The sequence below is a fragment of the Dufourea novaeangliae genome, unplaced genomic scaffold, assembly GCF_001272555.1.
Source record: "Dufourea novaeangliae isolate 0120121106 unplaced genomic scaffold, ASM127255v1 scaffold221, whole genome shotgun sequence".
NCBI classification, from domain to species: domain Eukaryota; kingdom Metazoa; phylum Arthropoda; class Insecta; order Hymenoptera; family Halictidae; genus Dufourea; species Dufourea novaeangliae.
Window position 1 is genome coordinate 435,177 of NW_015374115.1, and position 22,798 is coordinate 457,974.

Genomic DNA, 22,798 nt, shown 5'->3' on the forward strand with positions numbered 1-22,798 from the left:
CAAACAGAAATGAAAATTTCTATTTAGTTCCACTATTACTAATTATACTTAATTAAATATATACGTTACACAGCCGTCTGTATAATTGATAAATAAACATACAACGTCACGGAAAGCTTTAAGGCACACAGATCTCCACGGACAAAGCCCCCTGGTTCGACGGTTAATTAGCGAAGAAGAGAAGGAGATTAGCGATTTACCAGGCGTAATTTCGTGGACCACGGTTCAGATCGGCTGAACCGTGTCGAGAAGCACGGCGTGACCCACTTGCTTAAATGCTGGCGAAATAATATTCCGGTTGGAAGGGAGAATAGTCGTCGTCGTCGGCCGCGTTTCCATATGTACGAGTCGGGCTGCAATAATGCCCCGTCCGCAGACTCCGTTTTCTCTCCCAAACCCTCGCACTCTCTTTCTCTACTCCAGACCGTACACTTTTCTGAAACGAGGCTGCTTGACGATCGATCAGCTAGAGACGAGAGGCACCCTTTAACGACCTCGACAAATAGATAAATCATCCCCACGACCGAATTCCGCTGTTAATTTTTTAATGCCATATAGTCGATTCACGGTCACAAACGAAGGAAATTTACCCTGAGCATCTATTCAGAATCTCTCAACGAGAAAGGTCTTGACAAATTTGGAAGTAATATCGAAACGTTAATTAATTAAATGAAATTTAATTACGACGCGTGAGGACTTTCAATTAATTCTCCATCGTTCAAGGAACACGTGCAAAATTATTCGATGCAGCTGAAATTAAACACGCAGGATCGATCGAAGCTTCGACGAAAGCAACGAGGTCTCTCGTTTGTTTGTACCGATGGTAAAGTTACGAATTGAATTTTTCATTTCAAAGTGCAGAAAGGCAGAGAAGCACGACGATGCATCGTGTAATGACAAACGACGATGCACCTTTCCCGGCTGCAATCGCGCCACTTTTTCCTTTTTAATCCTCGACTCGAATACGGGCCGGGGAGCTGCGATGATTATTGTTGGCCGAATAATAGGGGAGCCGCGGCGCGGAAAACGCTTTCGCGGAGACGCTGCGCCACTTTGTTGATCAACGCGGAGCGCTCGAAACATGCTTTGTTTCGGCCTGCGACGAAATACGTATTTTTCTTCTTTTTTTCGCGAGAGAAGCTGGCGTTGAGATATCACCGAAAGTGAATCTTAACGAAGGGGTTTCAACGGTGAGGATCCTCTTACGTATCCACTTCGATAAATGATAGGGGTGATCAGGGTAAAACTGGGACCCTGAGAATATAAAATTTCATAACTCTGATATTAATAAGATAAGAAGGAAATTGAAATTGTGGTTTATTAACACTTTGATCCCGACCTTTTTAGAATTTATTATATTATATTTTTATTGAAATAACTAAGAAAATAACTACTTCATTAAGTTAAAAATGAAAAAAAAAACAACCAAAATTTGTATTTTGAATATTTTGGAGGACGATTAGCAAATCTCTGATATTCATCCCGACAGTTTTACCTATGACCCTTTTTTATTTTTTTCAGAACAGAATTCTAGTAGAGCATGATCCAAAAAAGGTTAGGACACACTGATCCAGATAACAAATTTCCCTATTTCTGCCCAAATGTAAATGTCGAATAACGCCGAGGGTAAAATATTCGAATACTCGTGATTCGTTACCATATAGTATATGGTACATACCATACCCTCCATAAAATTGTAACAGCTGTTCCACTCGGTCGAGCCGGGGGAGAAGTAAAAACCGACCGAATGGAATACCAGAGAAAAAGAAAGAGACGAATCCTCGACAAAGAGTGAAATTATTCCACGAAAACATCGGGGCGGCCGTTAATGACTCGTTTTTACGATGATCGTTCGTCCGGTTACATCGACGGTCTGCAGACGGTCTGCGGTGTGTATCTCATCGGGATGGAATTCGCATATTCCCCGAAGAGCGACCGACGAACCGCCGTAACACGTTTGTTTCGCGATCGCCCTGTGACTCACGCGGGACATTTTGAAACGCGGTCACGCTTCGTGAGGGCAAAAACAATGCGCCTTATTACGCGTGGAAATCACCACGTATCCCGTCCGCACGTAGCGCAGTGTCCTGTGAATCGGATTTTCGGGGGCTTTGAGTCGCATACAGTGTTTCAGTAGTGCAAGAAGGGTGTATTCTGTCACGGAGGAGTCAATTAAAGGGGCGCGCTACCCTCTACCAAACTTGACGCTGGCTGCGCGAATACACTTTGAGAATATAAATTTTCCTGGAGTAAATACATTAAGATCTTCGTGAATTTTTGTGTAGGAGGGAGGAATAGCGATGTTCGTAATTTTATTGACGAGGTGAATCTAGGCACTGAGTATCTTGCTAGAACAGATTTTAGTTCAAACTGGTTGCATCGAGGAAACAGATGTAGAACAGAATAGAGAAGTAGAGGGGTGGTAATGTTAGAACAGAATAGAGGAATAGAGGGGTGGTAATGTTAGAAAACGATAGAGGAATGGAGGGGTAATAATGTTAGAACAGAAAAGAGGAATAGAGGCGTGGTAATATTAGAACAGGGATAGAGGAATGGAGGGGTGGTAATGTGATACTAATATCACGGACAGGGTGAATCAAGACACTTAGTATTTTGCTAGAACGGATTTTAACTGAAAACTCACTGCGTCGAGGAAATTGGAGATGTTAGACAGAAATAATTAACCGAAGGGTGGTTGTCGTTACAGGTACATACCAGGGCCAATGGTATCGTGGTATGAGACACGGCTACGGCGTGAGAGCCAGCGCGCCGTTCGGTTTAGCGAGTCACTACAAACCATCGAAGCAAGTCAGGGCCTCTTTGACGTCTCTGAGAAGCGCTGACGGCGGAGGACCGGTCGCGCCAACACCGGAACCGACCGACAGAAGGGATCGTCGGGTCGACGACAGCAGGGGTGGTTTTGTGCTGAAAGCCAGAAGCGACGATCCTCCGGCGCGGAGGAAAAGCCTCACGGAAAAGTCTTTGAAGAAGGGTATTCTCTCGGTAAAGTGTTGATTTTAAAACCATCCAATTGCCATCAATAAATTAATATACAATAAACCATCGGAGCCTTCGAACACACGTCGATGATTTACTGTATTCCTAATAGTTACAATATATATGACGTAATAAAATAATTGCAGGGATTGAAAATCCGAAAACAAAGGAGCACGGGCGACTTGGAGAAACGCGGCACCGGAGGCAGTATTAGAAGCAACGCCAGCTCGGCGTCATGGATGTCGACGGAGAGCTCGCAGAGTCAGGCATCGGCGTCCGTTCACACGGACAGCAACGCGTCCTTCGTCATCGAGGTGAAGTATTTTCTCATTAAACGATCATCGACCATCCACTTACGCGAATCAATTCTCACACCACGAGATAAAATAATTCGAATGTTATTCCCCAATCCCCTAAGGACATCGTTCTGGATTTCAGGACGAGCAAATGGACGCCTCGGTGACCGAGACGTACCTAGGCGAGTGGAAGAACGACAAGAGGACAGGCTTCGGTATATCGGAGCGTAGCGACGGTCTTCGGTACGAGGGTGAATGGTTCAACAACCGTAAGTACGGTTACGGTGTGACGACGTTCCGGGACGGCACTAAAGAGGAGGGCAAGTACAAGAACAACGTACTGATCACCAGCCAGAAGAAGAAGCATCTGTTCCTTATCAGATCCGCGAAATTCCGTGAGAGGATAGAGGCGGCGGTGAACGCGGCGCAAAGAGCCAGCAAGATCGCTCTTCAGAAGGCCGATATCGCGATCTCGAGAACGGCGACCGCACGCGGAAGAGCGGAGCTCGCGGACATCGGCGCAGCCCCGGACTTCCGGCAGCCTGGCCTGGAGAGGTTACGGAACAGAGAGATACCAAAATACGTGCCACCGCCCCAGGACACCGTGCCAGGGAAAAGTATCCTTCACAAGGCGGCCAGCGTGGATCAGCCCGGTTCCACGACCATGAAGAGCCCAACATCGTCGTTGGAACCAACCACGACGACCACCACATCGGCGACATCCACCGCCAGCAATGTGATGCAATCGATCAGGCGGGCCAGCATGAAGACCCAGCAGAATCAAATGCCGCAGAATCAGAATCCATTGCCGCAGAACCAGCTCACGCAGAATCAGATACCGAATCAGGTGACTCCCGCACAGCTCGTGAATCAACTGCCACTAAGCCAATTGAATCAGACTACCCTGAGCGGCCAGAACCTCTACCAAACTCAGTACCCACAGCCGATGGCCCAGAATACGATTCAGCCAGGCCAGTATCCGAACAATATACCGAATCAGTATCAGCAAACCGGCCAGTATCAGGGTGGTCAGTACCCCCCGCAAAATCAGTTCCCTGTTCAGGGTAGTCCGTACGGTCAGCCGCAGTACCAACCAATCAGCCCACCCCAGGCAGATCAGTATTCGTATCAGCAACAGCCGACTGGCTCGCATGGCTACCAGAATATGCAGGCTTATCCGAATCAACAGGTGATAAATCGAATTGGATTGGTTGTCTGTGGTTTTCGTTTTTATCTTGGTATAATCTGACCAGGGATCACCGTGTCCCGACACGATGTCATCCTAATGACCCTGGTGTTGTTCCAGCCTGACATGTGACAACTGGCTTGTACACGCGTGTTCCTAAACGAACGCTAATCTCCTAATGAAGTGTGGCGGATTAACTGTGTGATTCGTTGCTTTTCCGGTTCGATTCTTTTCCACTCGTGCGAACATTCGAATCGACTGTATTCAATCGTTTCAGATGACAATACCCAATCAGTATGGGCCCGGTCAGGTGAACCAGTACGGTTCTCAACAACTGTACGGACAACAGCAATCGCCGCCGTCTCAAACCCAAATCCAGCAACAGTATCAGCCCGACGGGATTGGGGATCCACAACGACCATCGAGTTCAACGAGTATACGAAGAAACAGCAGGGTCTTGAGCCCGCAAGATCGACCCGGGACTATTGGGCAGACGTTAAACGACAGGTCTCGAATTTAATCTATATCGAAGGCATCGATATATTTTAGACTCGAAAGAATAATAAAATTATCGCACCGTAGAATACTTATGTTATATCGATTAGATTCTCTATCGTAGAGTTAGTTGCTCTCGAGTGCCATTTTTGTAACACGATCGGTACCGATCTATCGTTTCGCAGACTGGATCATTACAAGAGGCCGCCCAGCCGTGATAGTTCCGTGGATCGTTACGCCAGAGCGCATTCCCGGTTGACAGGATCGAGACAGCCGTCCGTCGATAAAACCATCACGAACCCGCCCCAGGATATGCTCGACAGGTGACTAGAAATACTTCTTGCCTTATTTCGGCCAAAAGACTGTTATAAAATATCTACCGTGGCTCACGTATTCCTTCATAACTTACCAAATTACAATTAACTATACAAATTTGTATGCGATTTACGTTTATGTATCCTCAAGATTTTTACTTTTATCATTTGGTCTTATTTTCGAAATGAAATTCGTAGTTTGATACGTAACCCGGTGAAATAAATGAAACAGCCTTCTATGAACAAATGTATGAGTTACTGTACTTCCTACTCTATCTTTGTCATGTTCAACCAGAACACCTGTCAAACTAAAGCTCTACATTCATCGAAGTCAGAAGAATCTAGATCCCTATTTACCTTGTCAAAGAATCTTCGAACCTTGACCGTTTCAAGACGTTACACACTCCCCCTTAATTCTAATTTTAGTATTAAGATTTACACGATGAATGGCTTTACTCTCGCCTAGACATTCTTTCTAACTCTAAAATCAACAAAATATCAATCTAGCAATGGAATTCACGATTGGTTCGAAAGGTTTAAATTTTGTTTGATTTTCTTCCGGTGTGCAGATCAACGAGAGCACCGAGCGCGATTCGATCAGGGACACCGCTGAACGGATCCGTGGTGGGGAGCGGCTCTGCGACGCCGACATACGCCGCCTCGACTTCCGGTCAGTTCGAGGGGGCTCTGCTGAAGAACCGTGGCCTTGGACAGGACATTCTGCCGAGCCAGGGACAGCCTAAGCGTACAGAGAGCCTCTACGTCACTCCCGGACGCGGTCCAACCGCATCCGGTGGTGGCGGAGGCGGCAGCGGCGGCGGTGGCGGCGGGGGAGGCGGCCCGAAGGTGAGTCTTTCTCTTTTCGTTCTTATCAACCCCACCATAATAGATATTATTACATTTATATTCCTATTTCTCACGCGACACCGTCGACCTGGCACTCGCCTCACGAGAATCGAAGGAGGAGCCATGAATCTACTTGGATCTGATATTTCACCCTTCTGTTTGCAATGTTCAATATTGGAGAATACAGTAAATCATCGATTAGTGTTCGGAGGATCGTCGGTACTGACTGTCTAGATGTCATCCCCACAACTGGATGGGACCCGTGTGGAACCAGTGAAACACCCTGTGCTAACACTTAGTGCCGAGGAACCTTCGAGCACTCATCGATGATTTACTGTACTGAGGTGCTAAAAATTCTGAATAGTGTTTCAAGTTTCACTGTGATAAAGGATAATATAAATATTTCCTTCAACATTCGATCCTCCACTAGGTAATGTTTATTATCTGGCAAATATGAAGTGAATTGAAACTTCTATGCCTCGAACGAAATATACGAATGATCCAAGCAGACTCGCGACTCATTTTCCGCTCGATCTTCCCTTAGTGCATCATTTTAGGCGTTTATCACTAGTCTCTTCACGAAGCATCCCCGTTACGCAAGTACGTTTCTCCGTGAAACGTGTCCTAGGAAAGGATCGTATCGCGATTAAAGAGGAAAGAAGTCTTAATAATCATTTCGTCGGAACCGCGATATTTCGGCGAAGCGCGCGCACAGGCAGACGAGAGACGCTTTTCCGCGGAGTATCGTTTCGAAAATACCGCGGGCCACGCTGAAACAAAATAACAATCGTTCGTTGTTGTTCGTTCATTCACGGTTCCTGTGCCGAACGCGGAGAGTTTATACAGCCGAAACGCGCGAGAAGGAGAGAATTTTCTCGTGAAAGGAAATACCTTTGGGCCGACGTAATCGTTTAGCGAGCCTCCCGACAAGAAAACGACGTGAGATTCCAGTAAAAGTAAACCACGGATCGACTTATTAGCCCACCACGTAGACTCTTAAAGTATGCGTACGATTCCGTAGATCTTTCCTTCTAAAGTCCCTATATACAGGGTGATTCACCTAACTCTATCACTTAAATTACACATAAACTGTTTGTTATATGAAAAATATTTCAGACAAAAGTTACACTGTAACAACGGGGGAATACGATGTAATAAGTATCTTATTGCTATTTTGACGTTTATTTCAGTAATTGTCAAAAATAATTTTCTACTCAGCGTTCAACACTCTTTCCAATCGCAGGATCAAATTTTCCGGTTAAAATACTCGAGGTGACCGTATCTCGATAAAAATGCAAAACAACAAAAGAACTAATTATTACACTGCGTGCCCCCTTTGATACCAAAGAACTTGTGTTTGAAACATTCTTTCATACAGCAAACAATGTACCAGTAATTTAGGTGACAGTGTTAGATGAAACACCCTGTATGTATAGATACTTTCGATTCTTCGTTTGACTCTGCCTGCTGATGATTAGCCGCATCGTACAATTACGCTCCAAGCAGTCCCTATTAGCGAGCCGAACGATCATATTCTCCGCATTTTGAATATCGTGTAGTTATGCGCGGTTAGTTGCTAGCTTGCTGACCCATAATTATCCTCTCCGGTCTGATTTCGATCCAGTAATCGGTTGCTCTCGTCCATATCGTACTTTCTCGGTGGCAAACCGTTGAACGACTTCACGCCGACCGTATATACGCTTCGAAGGATCGACAGCCATGATCGCAAAAAAAGCTCCCAGGCTACACACGGTTCCTTTAATTTATACACGCTTCCCTGTCATCTAATGCTATCGAATTAACCGATCAGTTTCATCCCTTCGATCGATATTAAAATCACGAATACCCATACCAACCCCCATCCCTTCCACGTCAACGCCCCCAAGTTTTTTGTCTATCTGTATCTTTTTTCTTCTTTGTCGAATTTGTCTGTCTCTGTGTAACTGTGTGGCATTTTGTGCTGTGTTCTGTGCATGCCATCCCAGGACGCAGACCGGACGGTCCCCGCCTTCACCGCAGCGTCAAAGGGCCGCGCAACCCTCTGAGTATAAGTATTATAATAATATGTACACAAATGCGATTATTAAGAGAGTAACCGTGGCTCAATCGGCCCGTGTTTCTCTCGCGTGTACAGCCGAGGCGGAGCCGAGAAACCGGGCGGTTCGCGATCAGACTCTGGATGTCCGAGCAATCACGGTATTTGGGGATGATGGAATACTTGGAGGCTCTTATAAGAGGTTATACGATTGCACCACCCTCGTGCACCGTCAGACCTTGGAAAATCATGAGAACAAAGAGTTGAGAAAAAATTTGCTATAATCGCGTTAAAGTTCTCTTGAAACCACGCTATACCTGCTAAAACCATTTTCGATCGGACTGCTAATAACAGAGTAATCTCTACTGACCACGATTCGTGGTTCACCCTGTATACAAATTCCACGTGGTTCACGAGTACAGTAGTTTAATATATTCGTGTCGCAGTGTATTTAGTGTACATAGTGTTTAATATCGCCCAGAAGGGTGTAATGTTCTGTACCGTGTAATCGAGGCTAGCGTGCTTGTCTCTAAGAAGAAAGCAATGAATTTTAATCGAACGACAATGAAGAAATCGATAAATGTAAAATTCGTAGTTGCTCGAGGATCCAGGGTCTATTCGCGACGAACAGCCTCCGGACGCTTCGTCTGTTGTGAAGCTTCAACGAACGATAAAAGAAAAAAAAAACGCACTTCACATTCCACCACCGACCAGCCCATTCCCCCAGTACACATTCCCAGACCCAGAGATCATATTTTACATAACGCCTCCGTTGTTGAACGATAACGGCCCGCGAGTGAAACGTTGACGGCCAGCCCCCTCCGGTGTCTAGACCCGGAACCGGTGTTTCTGCGAAGATTACATGTACGTTCTCGCGGTCGCAGACGCTCCTGGATCGATCAAACACAGCTACGAATATGTTTGAACGGATTTTAACCAAACGGGCACGTCTCAAGCCGGGTTGTGTATACTATAGGGGTCACGGTTTAGTCAACGAGCAACGCTCACGGTTTACATCGTGGCGGCCGTGTTAAGGGGAACAGAGACCGGAACCATTGTTTGGTGTGCGTCGAAAAAGATAATATTTTCAGATCGAACAGTTTAAGTCTCGGCGATACGCGCGCCAGACACCGCGGGTTTCGGGGCGAGGCTACGGTAGACTAGTTGTTTCGGACGAACGGTATGGTAGCTGATTTAGGGGATCAACACACTGGTTCGTTCTATTAAACGTTAGGTAATATTATATTTAGACAATTGGATCGGTTTTAATAGATCGAGGGAGACCGTTTTAGGTTAATAAATTGAACGTATTTATGGGATGTTCGGGTGTCATTTTTAGCCAACGTCGTTAGACGAAAGAATCGTCACAGATAGGCCGGAAAGGTCCCTGAACCGAGGTGAACAGATTTCCTTTGTTATAGAAAATGAAACGATGAACTCCTGGTGAAAGTCTCCTCTGAGAATGTCCGGTTCGTTTAAATATGAATTCAGAAACTGTCTGGTTGACTCACTGGTTCCAAATAAGAATAAACCCGCGAACAATGTGTCATCGTGAGTCATCGGTGATCTCTAGTCGAATGAACTTCGTGGCTCGCCGAGGACCGTTCAGTTTGCGGTAGAAAGGTTTCTGTTTGCCAAGCTTCTTTCGTGTATGCGTTTGCAGGTTTCGTAGCCTTGCCCCGGGTAACGATTTTTCGTTGTGCGAATTAGCGAAGCAGAACTTGTACCTGGTCGTAGATTGTTATTAGCTACTACGTATATAGATAACTCGCGGCTGAAGATCGATAGGCTGTTAACCCTTTCGGTGCTGAATCACACGTAGAAACGAAGACTAAAAGTAACGAGGAAAACATGTTGAATCGAAGAGAATCGAATACTTAATCATGGAATTAAAAGAACGAACGTGTCGATCGAAGTGAATGAAACGTCAAAGGTGAAGAACGAAATAGAAGAACGCGATCGGGGGAACTTTTTAATGAGGCTGAAAGGGTTAAAATCGTATTCGAGGCATTGAACCAAGCGAGCGACGTTCTTTCCGCCTTCTTGTCAGAGACAGACGAAATTATTTTTTTATGGGAAGCACAATAGACGTAGCAGAGCAATGAACACGAAGAATTCAAGAGAATACACACCCCTCGGGCGATGCACGCGATCTGTGCTCGGTTTGTCGAGATTGCGATCACTTTTATGCCCCTGTAAAACGATTCAACAGACGATAGAAAAATTCCGCTACCTGTCAGTTACATTTATTTAGAAAATTCTGTAACTACATCGTGATACGAATTCAAACAGACGTATCGACAGCTCAATCAAAATCATAACACGATATTCAATATAATAAATCAAATTTCTCACGTACAATCGAAATTGCAAGGATCGCAAATCGGTTAACATCCAGAGGGCACAGGTACAATAACGTGAGTTTGCGGAAACATAATAATTTAATCTTCCTCCGAACTATGTGAACATTTAACCAACCCTTATCTAACGATTCCCATTCTCCATTTTCTTTTCCTGTAACCTCGAGCAGTTCCGTCCCGGTGAAAAAAAAAAATGATCGGGAATCGAGCACGCACGAGCACACACACGCACGGAAATTATTTGAACCCAGCACAAAGTGTTTGTGTGTGTGTGTACACACGTCCATTTTAATTAAGCGAAACAACGTAATGATGTTACACGTCCATTAAGTAAGCAATCCGAGGGAAATCCGAAAGGTAAGGCTCGCTCGCTCGCGCGCGCGCGGTGTGGAGGCGGGGACCGGTGGTTTTTTGCAAATTTTTTCTATCGCTCTTGTTTCTATCCTCCTCTTCTAACAAAGCTTCGAACCCGTCCCTCTCGAGCAACCCCGCATCAACAGGGTAAACGCCATTTCCTCTTCCTCTTTCTCTCTCTCGAAAACCGAACTCACAAGGGAATTTCAGTATCATGAAAATTTTGATTTTTTAAAAATATTCGCAAATTTTTAGGGGACTTCGATAGAAGCATCGGACAATTTTTTGTTTTCGTCGATATTCGGTTCTTTGAGGTGGAACCAAATATTAACCGTGGTCTCGCCCTGAAGGACCGAATATCAGCAAAAACGAAAAATTGCCTTTCTCTACAAACCTGTGGAGCTTTAAAAAATTCGAAATTTTCAGGGGAATAAACAGTTCTCTTGTCAGTTAGCTATCGGTCGGATATCATACTCCGTGCAAACGATATATGTACATATATATGTATAGTGTGGTCGTGAAATTGGAGTCTTTAACTGCGTACAGATTCTTCCATTTCAGTAGCTCAAAGAAAACATACTGATGTCTAACGACAATTCTATTGCTGGTAGAAGAATGTAAAAATATTAATTAGCATTCCCATTGTTGGAATTCCCTTCTGTGTATTATATATCCATCCACGTTGAATTAAACTCGTGAAAAAAATTCGTTTGAGAATATACTAGAGTTCCGATTGATTTAATGACCACACTGTAGCTTTCACCAAATGTGATTGTCGAACGCATTCTCAACCCCAAGTCACTCCCACCACCCTGTTCACCATGATCATTTGTTCCGATCGGCATGGTGGCTTCGTGAGTCTCGCTAAGGATAATCTTCTCTCTCCTCCACCTCCACGCCGCTTGTTTTCTCCTGTTTTTTGATCAGAGACATTATTTTTCTAACGCATGCTTCTATGACGTAGCGTCACTCTGTAAAGTCTATGATATATACTGTAACAGTTCCACAGGATGGGATGCATATATATATAAATATACACGTAACACGTTATATATACACACATGTTCCGTAGAGATAAGTATGGTGAGACATTGTAGCGTGAGATAATTACTTAGGTGGTGATACTGTACAAATGATCGACGACGATCAACCTTTTCGAGATGGAAGTCGATTGGAACGAGGCGAATCTCTGTGTTGTACCGAACTCTTTATCCTGTTGGTCCACTTCAGAGTAGACTTCTGGAAGATTTAGTCTTCGGAATGGAAACGATGAGTAAGGGAGGGTTGCCCTTATATCACAGAAGTTTTAATAAGAACACAGCCGAAAGAAAATCCACTAATCGTTCAAAGTTACTACACAGTCTTTTCCCCCTATCTAGCAATGATAGGAAGACGTGAGGTAACGTGGGATGAATCTAACATATTCACGATGGGGCAAAGTAACCTTGAGTAGCGATTTAAAATTCACTTTGCAATCCACTCTGTAATCTCGAAATTAATTTTGTAATAAATTCCCAACTCTATCCAACGTATGCTCTCTTTTAATGAATTCCGTGATAATCGTCATACTTCTCAAAAGGGTTGGATCCTAGTCGTCAAAGAAGCACAAACGTCAGTACCAAATGTGCATTATGAATACGTAACGTATAAATTCGACATACCTCTGCAAAACATTAAATTCCCTCATCGAATTAGACAGACGCGGGAAAGTATTAATCTTGTGCGTTAGGTACGGTCCCACCCACCACTGACTCTTCGCAATTACAAACACACGCGAGGACGTATATAAATCTAACAGAATGCTCTATTTTGATCACGACTTTTCACTGTACAATTACGAACGCCTTTCGAGCACCACGTTGAATGCGTCTTGAACGTAAACGAACGATGTACTTTTTCGACGATCTCTATTTCTGAACAGAAAAAAAAAAAAAGAAGATATTCGTTTCGAGAACAACGCTGAATTTCTAACACGCCACACACCTTGCTCAAGTCACGCCGGTAATCAAGCGTTCCTACGGAAATTTTTAAACTCTTTTTACGGGGATCAGAGCTTTTCTATCGGATGGAAAGCGCATGTCAGGCTTGTTTCACGGAGAGAGGAGCTCTCTCACGGATTTTCGATTCAACGTGGTTGCAATCGTACCTAAACAACGGTCGTGCCTAAAGAAACGAAGACACAGGACGGACATGACCTGGCGTATCAAATCGAATGAAACCTGGAACCACGCGAAAATAAACGAGTAGGTTAGAGAGCTCGGTTGGAATTGAATCTCCCCCAAGTTTCTTGATCTCTCGAAAAACTATTTTTTATGCGGACCGGGGTTGTTCAAGTGCCAAGCTTTTTCAAAAGTGTCTTTTTCTCGAGAAACTCGGATGCAATTGTGATTCCAGAGAGTACAACACGATGAAATTTGATCATTCCGGAAGCTACATATTGATCTCTTGCGTACTCACAATCTCGTTAATCTGTCACGAATATTTAATACAAGTATCTTGATACTTTTTCTCTGTGCTGGAATTCATTGGAGTAATGTTGTAAGTGATCTCATGAAAAACATTTCTACGTTCGTTTGCTTACCGAATGGTCAAATTTCATTGGCATACTCGCGACAAAACAACTCACAGAGACTATAATACGAAACTGTAGAAACGAGATTAAACCGTATTTTATTATAAAAATGGTTCGTAGCGTTGTCTTAGTGGAGGAATCGACGTAAAGAAGTTTCGACTCGCGTTAACCACATCGATAAACGTGAATAGCCGATGCACACACATACATACACACGACGATGTACTTCCAGGTTACATTCCGAGGAAACGATTTTAACGGTAATAGAGTAATCGACCGGCGAAAGAAACTTCATTAGTTACACAACGATATTGCAAACGTTGGTTCGATGTATTGAATGTATTTATGTATATGGTGTAAAAGCTGTTACTGGCCGACAGATTAAAAGCATGTCGATTAGAATGACGTTGGATAATGATTTTCTTAACCACAAAGTCAGTTTTTTTTCTTTCATTTCTATCTCCAATCAAACAGACTAAGTGACCTCTCGCGTATTAATTATTTAAATTTATCGTTGAAACATGAATGTCAGTTTAAATGAAACTGCAAATTGCTAGAAATTAATATTGAAACATGTCGACGATCAATCGGCACCTCTATTCCCTCGACAATATTGCTTTCAAGATTTCGACTGGAAAAATTCACGGCGAAGCATAACAAAGTACGATTGTTCAATTGAATGTGTCGCGACAATGCCAACTCGAGACAATACATATTGGCGTGAAAACGGTGCGCGATATTTTTGTAGCTCGCTCCGAGGGAGCGTCTAACACCACTAACATCAATGTCTCCTCGTTGCATCGTCCAAAGAATTTCTGCGGTATGCTCGAAATTCCGATCATCGAGATTCACCTCTATAAACAATATCTACACAACTGACAAACAAATGTGGATTTTACTCATCTATGATTCGAGTATTTGAAACGCAATGAAATCTTTCGTTTAAAATTACATAGCTATTTTAAACTATTTCGAGTGGAACAAAATTTCAAGCAATACCATATGGAAAGGTCTCGTAAATAAAGAATCTGTTATGTAAAACGTGGGACCGAAGTTTCTAGAGGATCATTCGCGTATTTACGATCATTTGTACCACGGTGGAATCGTAACGTAGCCGCGGAGTGAATGACCGCGATTGTTGAATGATCGATTCTTTTTTAATTGCACGTATAAACCCGTTTGTTGGGTAGGGGGGGGGTGTGAATACAGAATTCGCCGGATTTCCGTCGCCTGGTCCGCGTGTTCCATTCGCGAACCGAGGATCACGCGACGAGAGACCGACGAGAAATTGCTATGACGGTCAGACGACTTTCCAAAGGCGGGGAGGGAAGGGATGGAGGGAGATTGTTAATTAGTATCGCGTGGCATTGTCGAGGCGTTGGGAAAAATAACAGAGGCTCGAGGCGGTGTTACCTTGCATACCGATAAGCCTTGGGGTCAAGAGATCGGGGCAATAAAGTACAGTTGCGACAAGATACCACGGCGATTAGCAAGGCTAATTATTGTTTCGACAGGATCGAAATTCGATAATTAATCGAGCGAGAAAACAAGTGTCCAATAGCTGACCGCTGCATACGCTTGACCGTTGCTTTGGATTGCAAAACATTGGGAATATTTGAATGCAATCGTAACCAACAGAATATAGTAAACTAACGGAAATAAACGAAACAGCGATCAGGTATAATTGACGATGCATCTTGAAAATTTGTTTCGAAGACGTTTGGAAATAGTGGGGCGCGTTGACACAAGGTAACTAACAGGAAACCACAAATAAAGTGGGCCGAGCCCCATTTTGGCGCGCGATGATCGGGTGCAGAATTCTCGAAAACCTCGGACGAATATTATTCGCATGCCAGCCAGGTGAATCAGAGAACGACGCGAGTTCGACTTTATTTGCGTAACGATATTTCCGGTCGCGTATCGGCCGTGAACGGCTCCGAAGAATCCTCTCTGCGTACACCGCGCCATCTCGGAGGCTTCGTGCTTCGAATTAACCGAATCCATTGAACTTGTCCTTTAAAAACGGGACTATTCTTACCGTCATTACACGATCTGTCCATTCATTCTCGATTTCCAACCGTTACATCCTAGCTAGACAATTAAAGGTACAACAACACAGTTTTCGTAAATTATAAAAAATTTCGTTGAATCACTGAAGCAAACTATTAGGTACTGGGAAGATTTTGTACGGTTTTTCTGTTAGCAATCACTCGGGTCGAATTTCGTGCAGTAATTTGCAAATGTACTGCCTAAAGTTGTTCTAAAGTTGTATACTTGTTCTGTAATTTTCACTTGTTCTAACACTCCGTTGTGTACACGAGATTACAGATGAATACCGAAACGTCAAAATTAATTCATGCTTTCATACTTAATAAATTTAAACTTGGTAATACAGCAGCAAATGCAGCAAAACGCATTTGTAGTATGTACGGAGAAAGTTCTACCAGCGTAAGGACAGCACAAAAATGATTTAAGCGATTTAAGGAGTGCAATAAATCGCTGGTGGACGAACCGCGTTTGAAACGGGCAGCTGTTATCGAAGATGAAAAATTGTATGAATATATGCGTTCAAACCCTTGAGAAAGGTGTGCAGATGTCGTAGAAAAAAAATTCTCGTTCACCGCGAACGTAATGGCTCTCCGAACCGTCAAAACGAACATCCACCTTAAGCCTCGGTTAAAAATACGCGATGGAACGTTCGACACATGTAAACGAAAAACCGAAACGTATCCGAAATAATGCCAACGGGAGAACGGCACGACGACAACCGGCCATAAATCAACCAGCGGCGGATCGACAAGGCTCTGGCATCGTCGTCCGGTATTACCCAGAGCCGTGAGCGTCGCGACGCCTCGACGAGTGCTATTTCGACGTGAAAATAGTGGGGCGTCTCTCTATTTTCGGTCGAGCGAGCCAGGGCCGTTCAGTCTGCGGCCTGGCTTCTTCCTCGCCGCGGAGGTCCGTTTGGTCCTTCGAATTTTCCCAATTTTCATCGTCCGCTCGTTCGCGGCACTCCAGACGTAAGAACAGTTTGAATTGAGTATCGGTACCCGCGAGGAGGAAGCGGCGTGCGATCTATGATCACCGTTCTGGATCCCCACGGGGGGGGGTGAGACACGCGATCAGAATGTTGTTCGGCGAATCTCTGTGGAATATGGGAGACACGTATCGACCGGTGCGCCGCGACGGGCATAAAGAATAATTCCGTTTAATAACGATACACGGTGACAATCGGAAAGAACTTTTGGTAAAGATGTTCTGGTCAGAGCCGGACGAGGAGGAAGAGGCGCTACTATGCAGCCCTGCCCTTATGGCCAGGAGGGCCTCGGAATCCTGGATCGTCGCGCCTCCTGTGGAGGTACGAAAGGATACCAAATAGCTTTCGTACATCTCTGTCTCATTTGTATATAAACATTCTATAAATCTTAGGTCTCATCTCTGATATAACCGTAAAATTCATCGAACTAGATCTCTTTAACATCGAAATCGCAACGGGAATGACAGTCGAGTATAACGACTTCGATAACTTCGTAAAAGAAAACGTTCGCTGTGTTGTTCCTAAGGAAGACGTTTCGAACTGGTTTCGATGTTCGTTTTGACAGGTGACATTCTAGACGAGGTCGCGGTTAAAATATACATCACGAAAAGGCGGGTCAGCTGTTTCGGATGCAGCGCCGAATCACGTCGAACGATAAGGGACAATTCTGCCGCGTGTATCCCCTGTAAATTCACTCCGATAAAGCCTTGCTGGAGCATGGGGGAATTAAATGCCGGGCTTTTGCTTTCGCAGATATCGCCGTGACATTATCGTTAGCGATTTACAAATCTTTGGAAAAGTAGACTCGAAACCGGGGATAGAGTCTCGTTGACCCGTGGCCTGGAGATTGCGATGGTGAAACGAAACGGGAGTCGCGATCGGGCGGCTAATTAATGGGCATCGAGGATTATCGTTCGAGAAGGGGGAGGGAAAATTATCGCTCGTAGGGGGAACAGAGGCGCCGATCTAATTTTACGCCTAGTAAAACGCGGGAAAAGTTCCGTGACGGACGATAAGGGAAGAAGTATAATCTCGCCCGGTCTCGTTCGCGGTTTATAGCTCTTTTCACAAATTTTTCTAGTCTAAGGATCGTTCTACTTACTCGACGTTATCTTGGATGACTTAATTTTACAGTAATTGTCGTAAGAGAGGTCTAAACTAGGATACACGCGTTGATAATAGTTATCGGGGGTTTTATCGCTTTCGAGTATGTTCTTTCTTTCTTCATTTTCTACGGAAAAACGAAAGAAAAATTGGTGTCGAAGGTCAACGCATCGGGGAGTCGAATGCCTGGCCTTTGCATCATTATTACGTACGATTACGAGGCGAGGCTTCACGTTTTGGAACGCGTCCAAGGATTCCTCTTGTCTTCCTTTCTCCCCCGGTGCTGCTGGCCCCGTCTCGCTTCTTCGAAATGTGGAACTAATGAACATGTAAACGTCCGGACCGGTCCGATGCCACGCCAAAAAAGTCACCGTCGTTACTCACGGAGACCTCGAGGTTTCTTCTAACCCCGCGGAACCTTAACCCCGACAACTCACCGATGACAAATCCTTTCTTACGAGGCTTAACCCACTTAAGCTGGGGTAGAATTCTGTTCCAAGGAATTTAAAGGCAGCGATGCCCTGGGTCTATTTCGACGTATACGTTCTCGAAGCTTTGTCCAACTTTTGCAACTCATGATAATCAATGGAATTTAACGTTTGATTACTCCAAAATTGTCTATACAGAATCCTCTCGATTATTGTCTGGCTTGTTCTACGCGATTATTGTCCAGGCGCGTGGAACCTGTCCTCCGTTTTTGTTGCCGAGGCTTCGATTTCGTGAAAAAAATCAGTTCACGAGGGTCTGAATCATTTCTCCATATTTGATTATTGTCCCGGCGCGAACTCGAGTATGGGACAATAATCGAGAGGTGTCTGTATCTGGATTTAAACAGACCCGAGCATCGTTATCCATGGTCACCAGAAACATTAACCGTCCGAAAATTACAGTCTAAGCTATGATAGAAGAATAATTTGAGATAATTCCTTCTACCATCCCAATGTCAGAAACGAACCACACGAGGAACTTCTGTTTGTCAATCGATAAATATGTACGATTCGAGAAAGGGGCCAATTGGTTCGTTTCTGACACGCAATGTCGGCCAGACGTATCCCCATTAATCAGGCTCAACAGCAACGGATCATCTTCACGCGAGGGAGTGGGAATCGACATGGATCGCGGAAACGATTACGCTTCCACGGTGATTTCTGGGAAGATCCGTGAACGGGCGGTCGCAGGGGCCCTTTCTTTGTCCCATCGGACACGCACCCGGGGTATATACCTGCACCCTTAGAATTTAAGGCTTCCTTTCTTTCTTTCTTTTTTTTTTTTTTTACACACGATCGATCGTATTCGAGGGCCACCTCTCTCTTTGTTTCTCGTTTCCTTTCTTCGTGCAGGCGATGCCAGTGGCGGCGACAGTGTCCCTTCAAAGAAAAAAATCGTTGCCGGATGTGGCGCAGCCCATTCTGCTTACGGCCACGGCACCGTTGTCCAGGGAGGAAGTCAGTGTTCTGAGCAGCATGAGGAGGGAGGAGATCCGCAGGCAGATCGACGAGAGCGAAAGGCTCCGGGCCAATCCTCTGCTGTATCTGGTCAGTCCTCAGGTTAAAGTAAGTATTTCCTTACGTGGACCATTCTTTTCGTTTTCGGGAAATCCACTAATGAGGGGAAGGCTCGTGACCTCGGTGGAAAGTGTGGATGAAAGTACTGGACGCAAGGGATAATGACAAGGTACACACAGAGATGCCTTTGTTTCTGGGACAGAGACACTTTTACGAGTTCCCTAGATTTTTCTCGGAACTGATCAAACTGGTCGTCGGCTGCGCACTAACTTGTAATGATTCATAGTACACTACGGAAGATAGTGGTTGTATAGAGTCATCCAGTTTGGTCGTATGTGATACATCGTTGCTCTGAATGATCAATAACGATTAACTATCGCTTCTTTTGTCTTTCGATCCTGATCCCGCTCATATTTACAGACACAATAAGTTTTACAAGATCTCGCGGGAAATTCACACTGAGCATCATAACTATTGAGCAATGTCGACCCATATCGTGTTAACAATAAAATTCAAATTCAATGCATGTGAATCAACGTGAAATTATACTGTAAGGTCGCTAGACAACAGGAACCCGAACGTAGTGTCGTCTACGATACAACGATAATCCATTTCGTGAAGCATTAATTAATCAGACGCCGATATGCGTCAGTACTTCCTTTCGATCCAAGTTCTGTCCGAACCTTCGCGATCTTTCGTGTCTCAACGAGACGGAATCCATTATGTGCCATTTCGCTAAAAAGGAATCACAGTGTGTCATTTCGTTAAAGGGACACGTACCCACACCTTCGATTGACGACGAAATCGTCGAGGATAGAAAAGAAGTGACACAACGATGACATTTCGTAAAAACGCGATGGAAATGTTGCGTAGAACACAAAGTAGACGCAATACCCTCGGCGACGTGGCCTTGGTGAAAAAGAAAAGGAAAGAGGGGAGACGACGAACCTCACGCGCCACGAATCGATGGCGACGCAAAACCGCTTCGTTCTTATCGGATGATTGCAAGAGTAGGTCGCGCGGGTATTGATACGTGATTATGAATGTTTAATCGGAATCGGCCACTTTGAATATCCGGTCTCGCGGCGAGGGGGCCATCCTCTGAATCGCAATTACACCTCGTCGAGCACCTTTCGCGAAAACAGTCGCCGTCGTCGAAAAGTCCCCACCACTGTCGCGAGGAAACAAGTAGTATACGCCACCGATGGCGTTCGAACAGAAGCAACATTTTATGTAATCCATCATAGATTTCAGCCTCATACTGTTTTTTTTCCTTGCACGACGTGAGAGGTTATTTTTGTTATGACGATTCTCGCGTTTCTTCGCATACATTAAGCAAAGGTGTGGTACATTGTCACAAGTTCTGTTATGAAACGAACATAACTAATTAGGCCTTGCACGTGGACAAATCGACAGTCGTTAACGATAATTTGTAATCATTTCAGATTCAAATGAATCGCTGTATACGTCATTTTATGTGCAATAGTATCAATTTATTGGAACTATTAATGCAAGAAGTCAGTGATTCAGTGTCGTTTCGCTATTCTGCCTCGAGGGTACACAGGGTGTCTCATTTAAGTATGACCCCCCGAATTTTTTTTAATTGTCAAAACACAAAAAACCTTTTATACGTAATTTAAATGGCATTAAATTATCAGTATGCATCCTGCAGGCGATGTTGTTTTTAAAGGTTGTTTTTCTCTCGAAGTTTTAAAGGTCATCGTTGTTTTTTCCCTTTTGCATCGCGTAGCTCCTGAAAAAATACATTCAGATACCTAATACATGACCTAATGCAAGATGTAGAAACACGTAGTATTTGAAAAAACGCATTTTTCGTTTTCACAGTTAAAAAAGGTATTCGAGGGGTCACACTTAAATGAGACACCCTTTATAATTTCTTGCAGTAATTCGAGTATACTTTTAAATATGAAAAGCGTGATTAAGAAACCGTATAATTAACATGAAAACGAATACTTTCAGGACTGGTTCTCCCGACAACAGCTCGTGATGCTGGTGCTGTTCATCAACATATCCCTAGCCTTGATGTTCTTCAAGTTGCTGACGTAGCAGCCAGCCGACGATCGGATTCACGGACTCGTGGTGGACGTGACCTGAGACCCGTGGGCGTCGCGACGCCCCGTGTTTGTCACTGGATACCAGAACGCGAGAAGCAACGAACAGGCCGTGTACGCAAGGAGAATGTGCCTGGCACGACGCGAAACCACGAAGAGAACAATTGCTGAAGAGACGGGTTTTCGAGCGTACGTACGCGGTTCCACGGTTAAACGAACGAACGTTGCCCGATCGCGTCGACGTGGAACAAAGAAGACAAGGATATACGGATCGTGTCGACCGAAGACAAAATCAACTGATGTGTCTCGACTTTTCCAAAGGGGATGATTGCAAGATGATCGAAGGAAACGATTTACACGAAATATACACCGGGCTTCTTTACCGCGACGACTGCTTTTTTGGAAGGATTTCTTCTTCCAGCCAATATGGAGGTTCAACGGAGCATCTCCTTGAACGGCTAAAGAGGGAAGAAGAGCCCAGAGCCTTCGTTTGATTGTCTCAGACGGGGTTGTACACGCGACATATTGACGAACCCCGCCGCCTCCGGCTGTATCGTACATATTTTTACACCGAGTATTTTAATATAAATAATATTTGTAAAGGGCCGTGGCCGTGTCCCGGCTGGACCGGCCACACGCTCTTGAACACGGTGCGCACACACACACGAATCTCTCTACACTTTCCCATTATCTTTTTTTCTTTTTCTTTCGATCGACTCGAGCGCGGACAACCAGTATATCGCACACACTTTTATACACACGCGACGTTTTAGAGCGGCTAGAGTAGCGTGAATTGGTTTTCCGTGAGATTCTCAATGGGGAGAGGGGGGAACGTGGACGGTCGGAGATATGTATTTTTCAAAACGGTTTTTTGGTTGCCCCCCCCGTATTAAAAGAGAAAAGGGGGTTACCGAGTCCCGACGATGGGATCGACTGGACAGTTGCTGGAGTAAATTCGCTGGATCGATTATATATAGTGATGTAATTAAAGGGGATTGCGAGATGGGCGACGAGTTTCGAGTTTCTATACGATTGTTACCGATTTCTACGAATTCGAGAGAGGGGTTCCCGGTTACGGTTGTTGTGCGATTAAACGTTACGATGTATTCATGTGTTATATCGACGTGTCCATGTAATATTGTATGGGTGTTATACGGGGATATCGACGTATGTAAACTGTAATTACGCGAGCTCCGTCGAGGAGATTCACTTCGTACGAAGTATTATTCGTGTAGCCTTTTGCCTTCCACGCGAACATTGTACATAGACACTCTTCTTCGACTTTTTATATACACGTTATAGGGTGCGCACAAGATTTCGAACAGTCGCGATCGTTGGTCACATACCCCCCTTCCCTGATCGATCGGGACACGTGAAACGAAAAACGGAAGTATCGACCGAGACGACCGAGAGTGGATCGCGAAGAAAAATAATTGTTCGTCGCGATATATCATCAGTTTATCGCGATATAATGTTAAAAATGAAAAGAAATTGTGTAACTTCGTTCTCGTTGTCACGGAAACCGTGAGAATCAGAATTTATTCGCGATCGAGAAGCGTTTTGATATTGAGCGTGATCTTTGTATCTTGTCGACGATCGTGAACCGAGGAAAGTTGTTTGATATC

General features: G+C 44.5%; 1 protein-coding gene across 1 annotated transcript in view; it reads left to right on the plus strand.

Annotated features, from left to right (window-relative positions):
- LOC107191043 (junctophilin-1) overlaps positions 1 to 22,576 on the plus strand; it is a 53,009-nt gene extending 30,433 nt beyond the window's left edge. The window contains exons 3-10 of the mRNA XM_015579990.1: positions 2,708 to 3,003; positions 3,144 to 3,311; positions 3,436 to 4,482; positions 4,757 to 4,986; positions 5,160 to 5,297; positions 5,858 to 6,134; positions 18,937 to 19,149; positions 21,082 to 22,576. Of these exons, the coding sequence (XP_015435476.1) occupies positions 2,708 to 3,003; positions 3,144 to 3,311; positions 3,436 to 4,482; positions 4,757 to 4,986; positions 5,160 to 5,297; positions 5,858 to 6,134; positions 18,937 to 19,149; positions 21,082 to 21,168 (2,456 nt within the window). The 3' untranslated portion in view covers positions 21,169 to 22,576. The remainder of the gene's footprint in view (positions 1 to 2,707; positions 3,004 to 3,143; positions 3,312 to 3,435; positions 4,483 to 4,756; positions 4,987 to 5,159; positions 5,298 to 5,857; positions 6,135 to 18,936; positions 19,150 to 21,081) is intronic.
- The last annotated feature ends 222 nt before the right edge of the window (positions 22,577 to 22,798 follow it).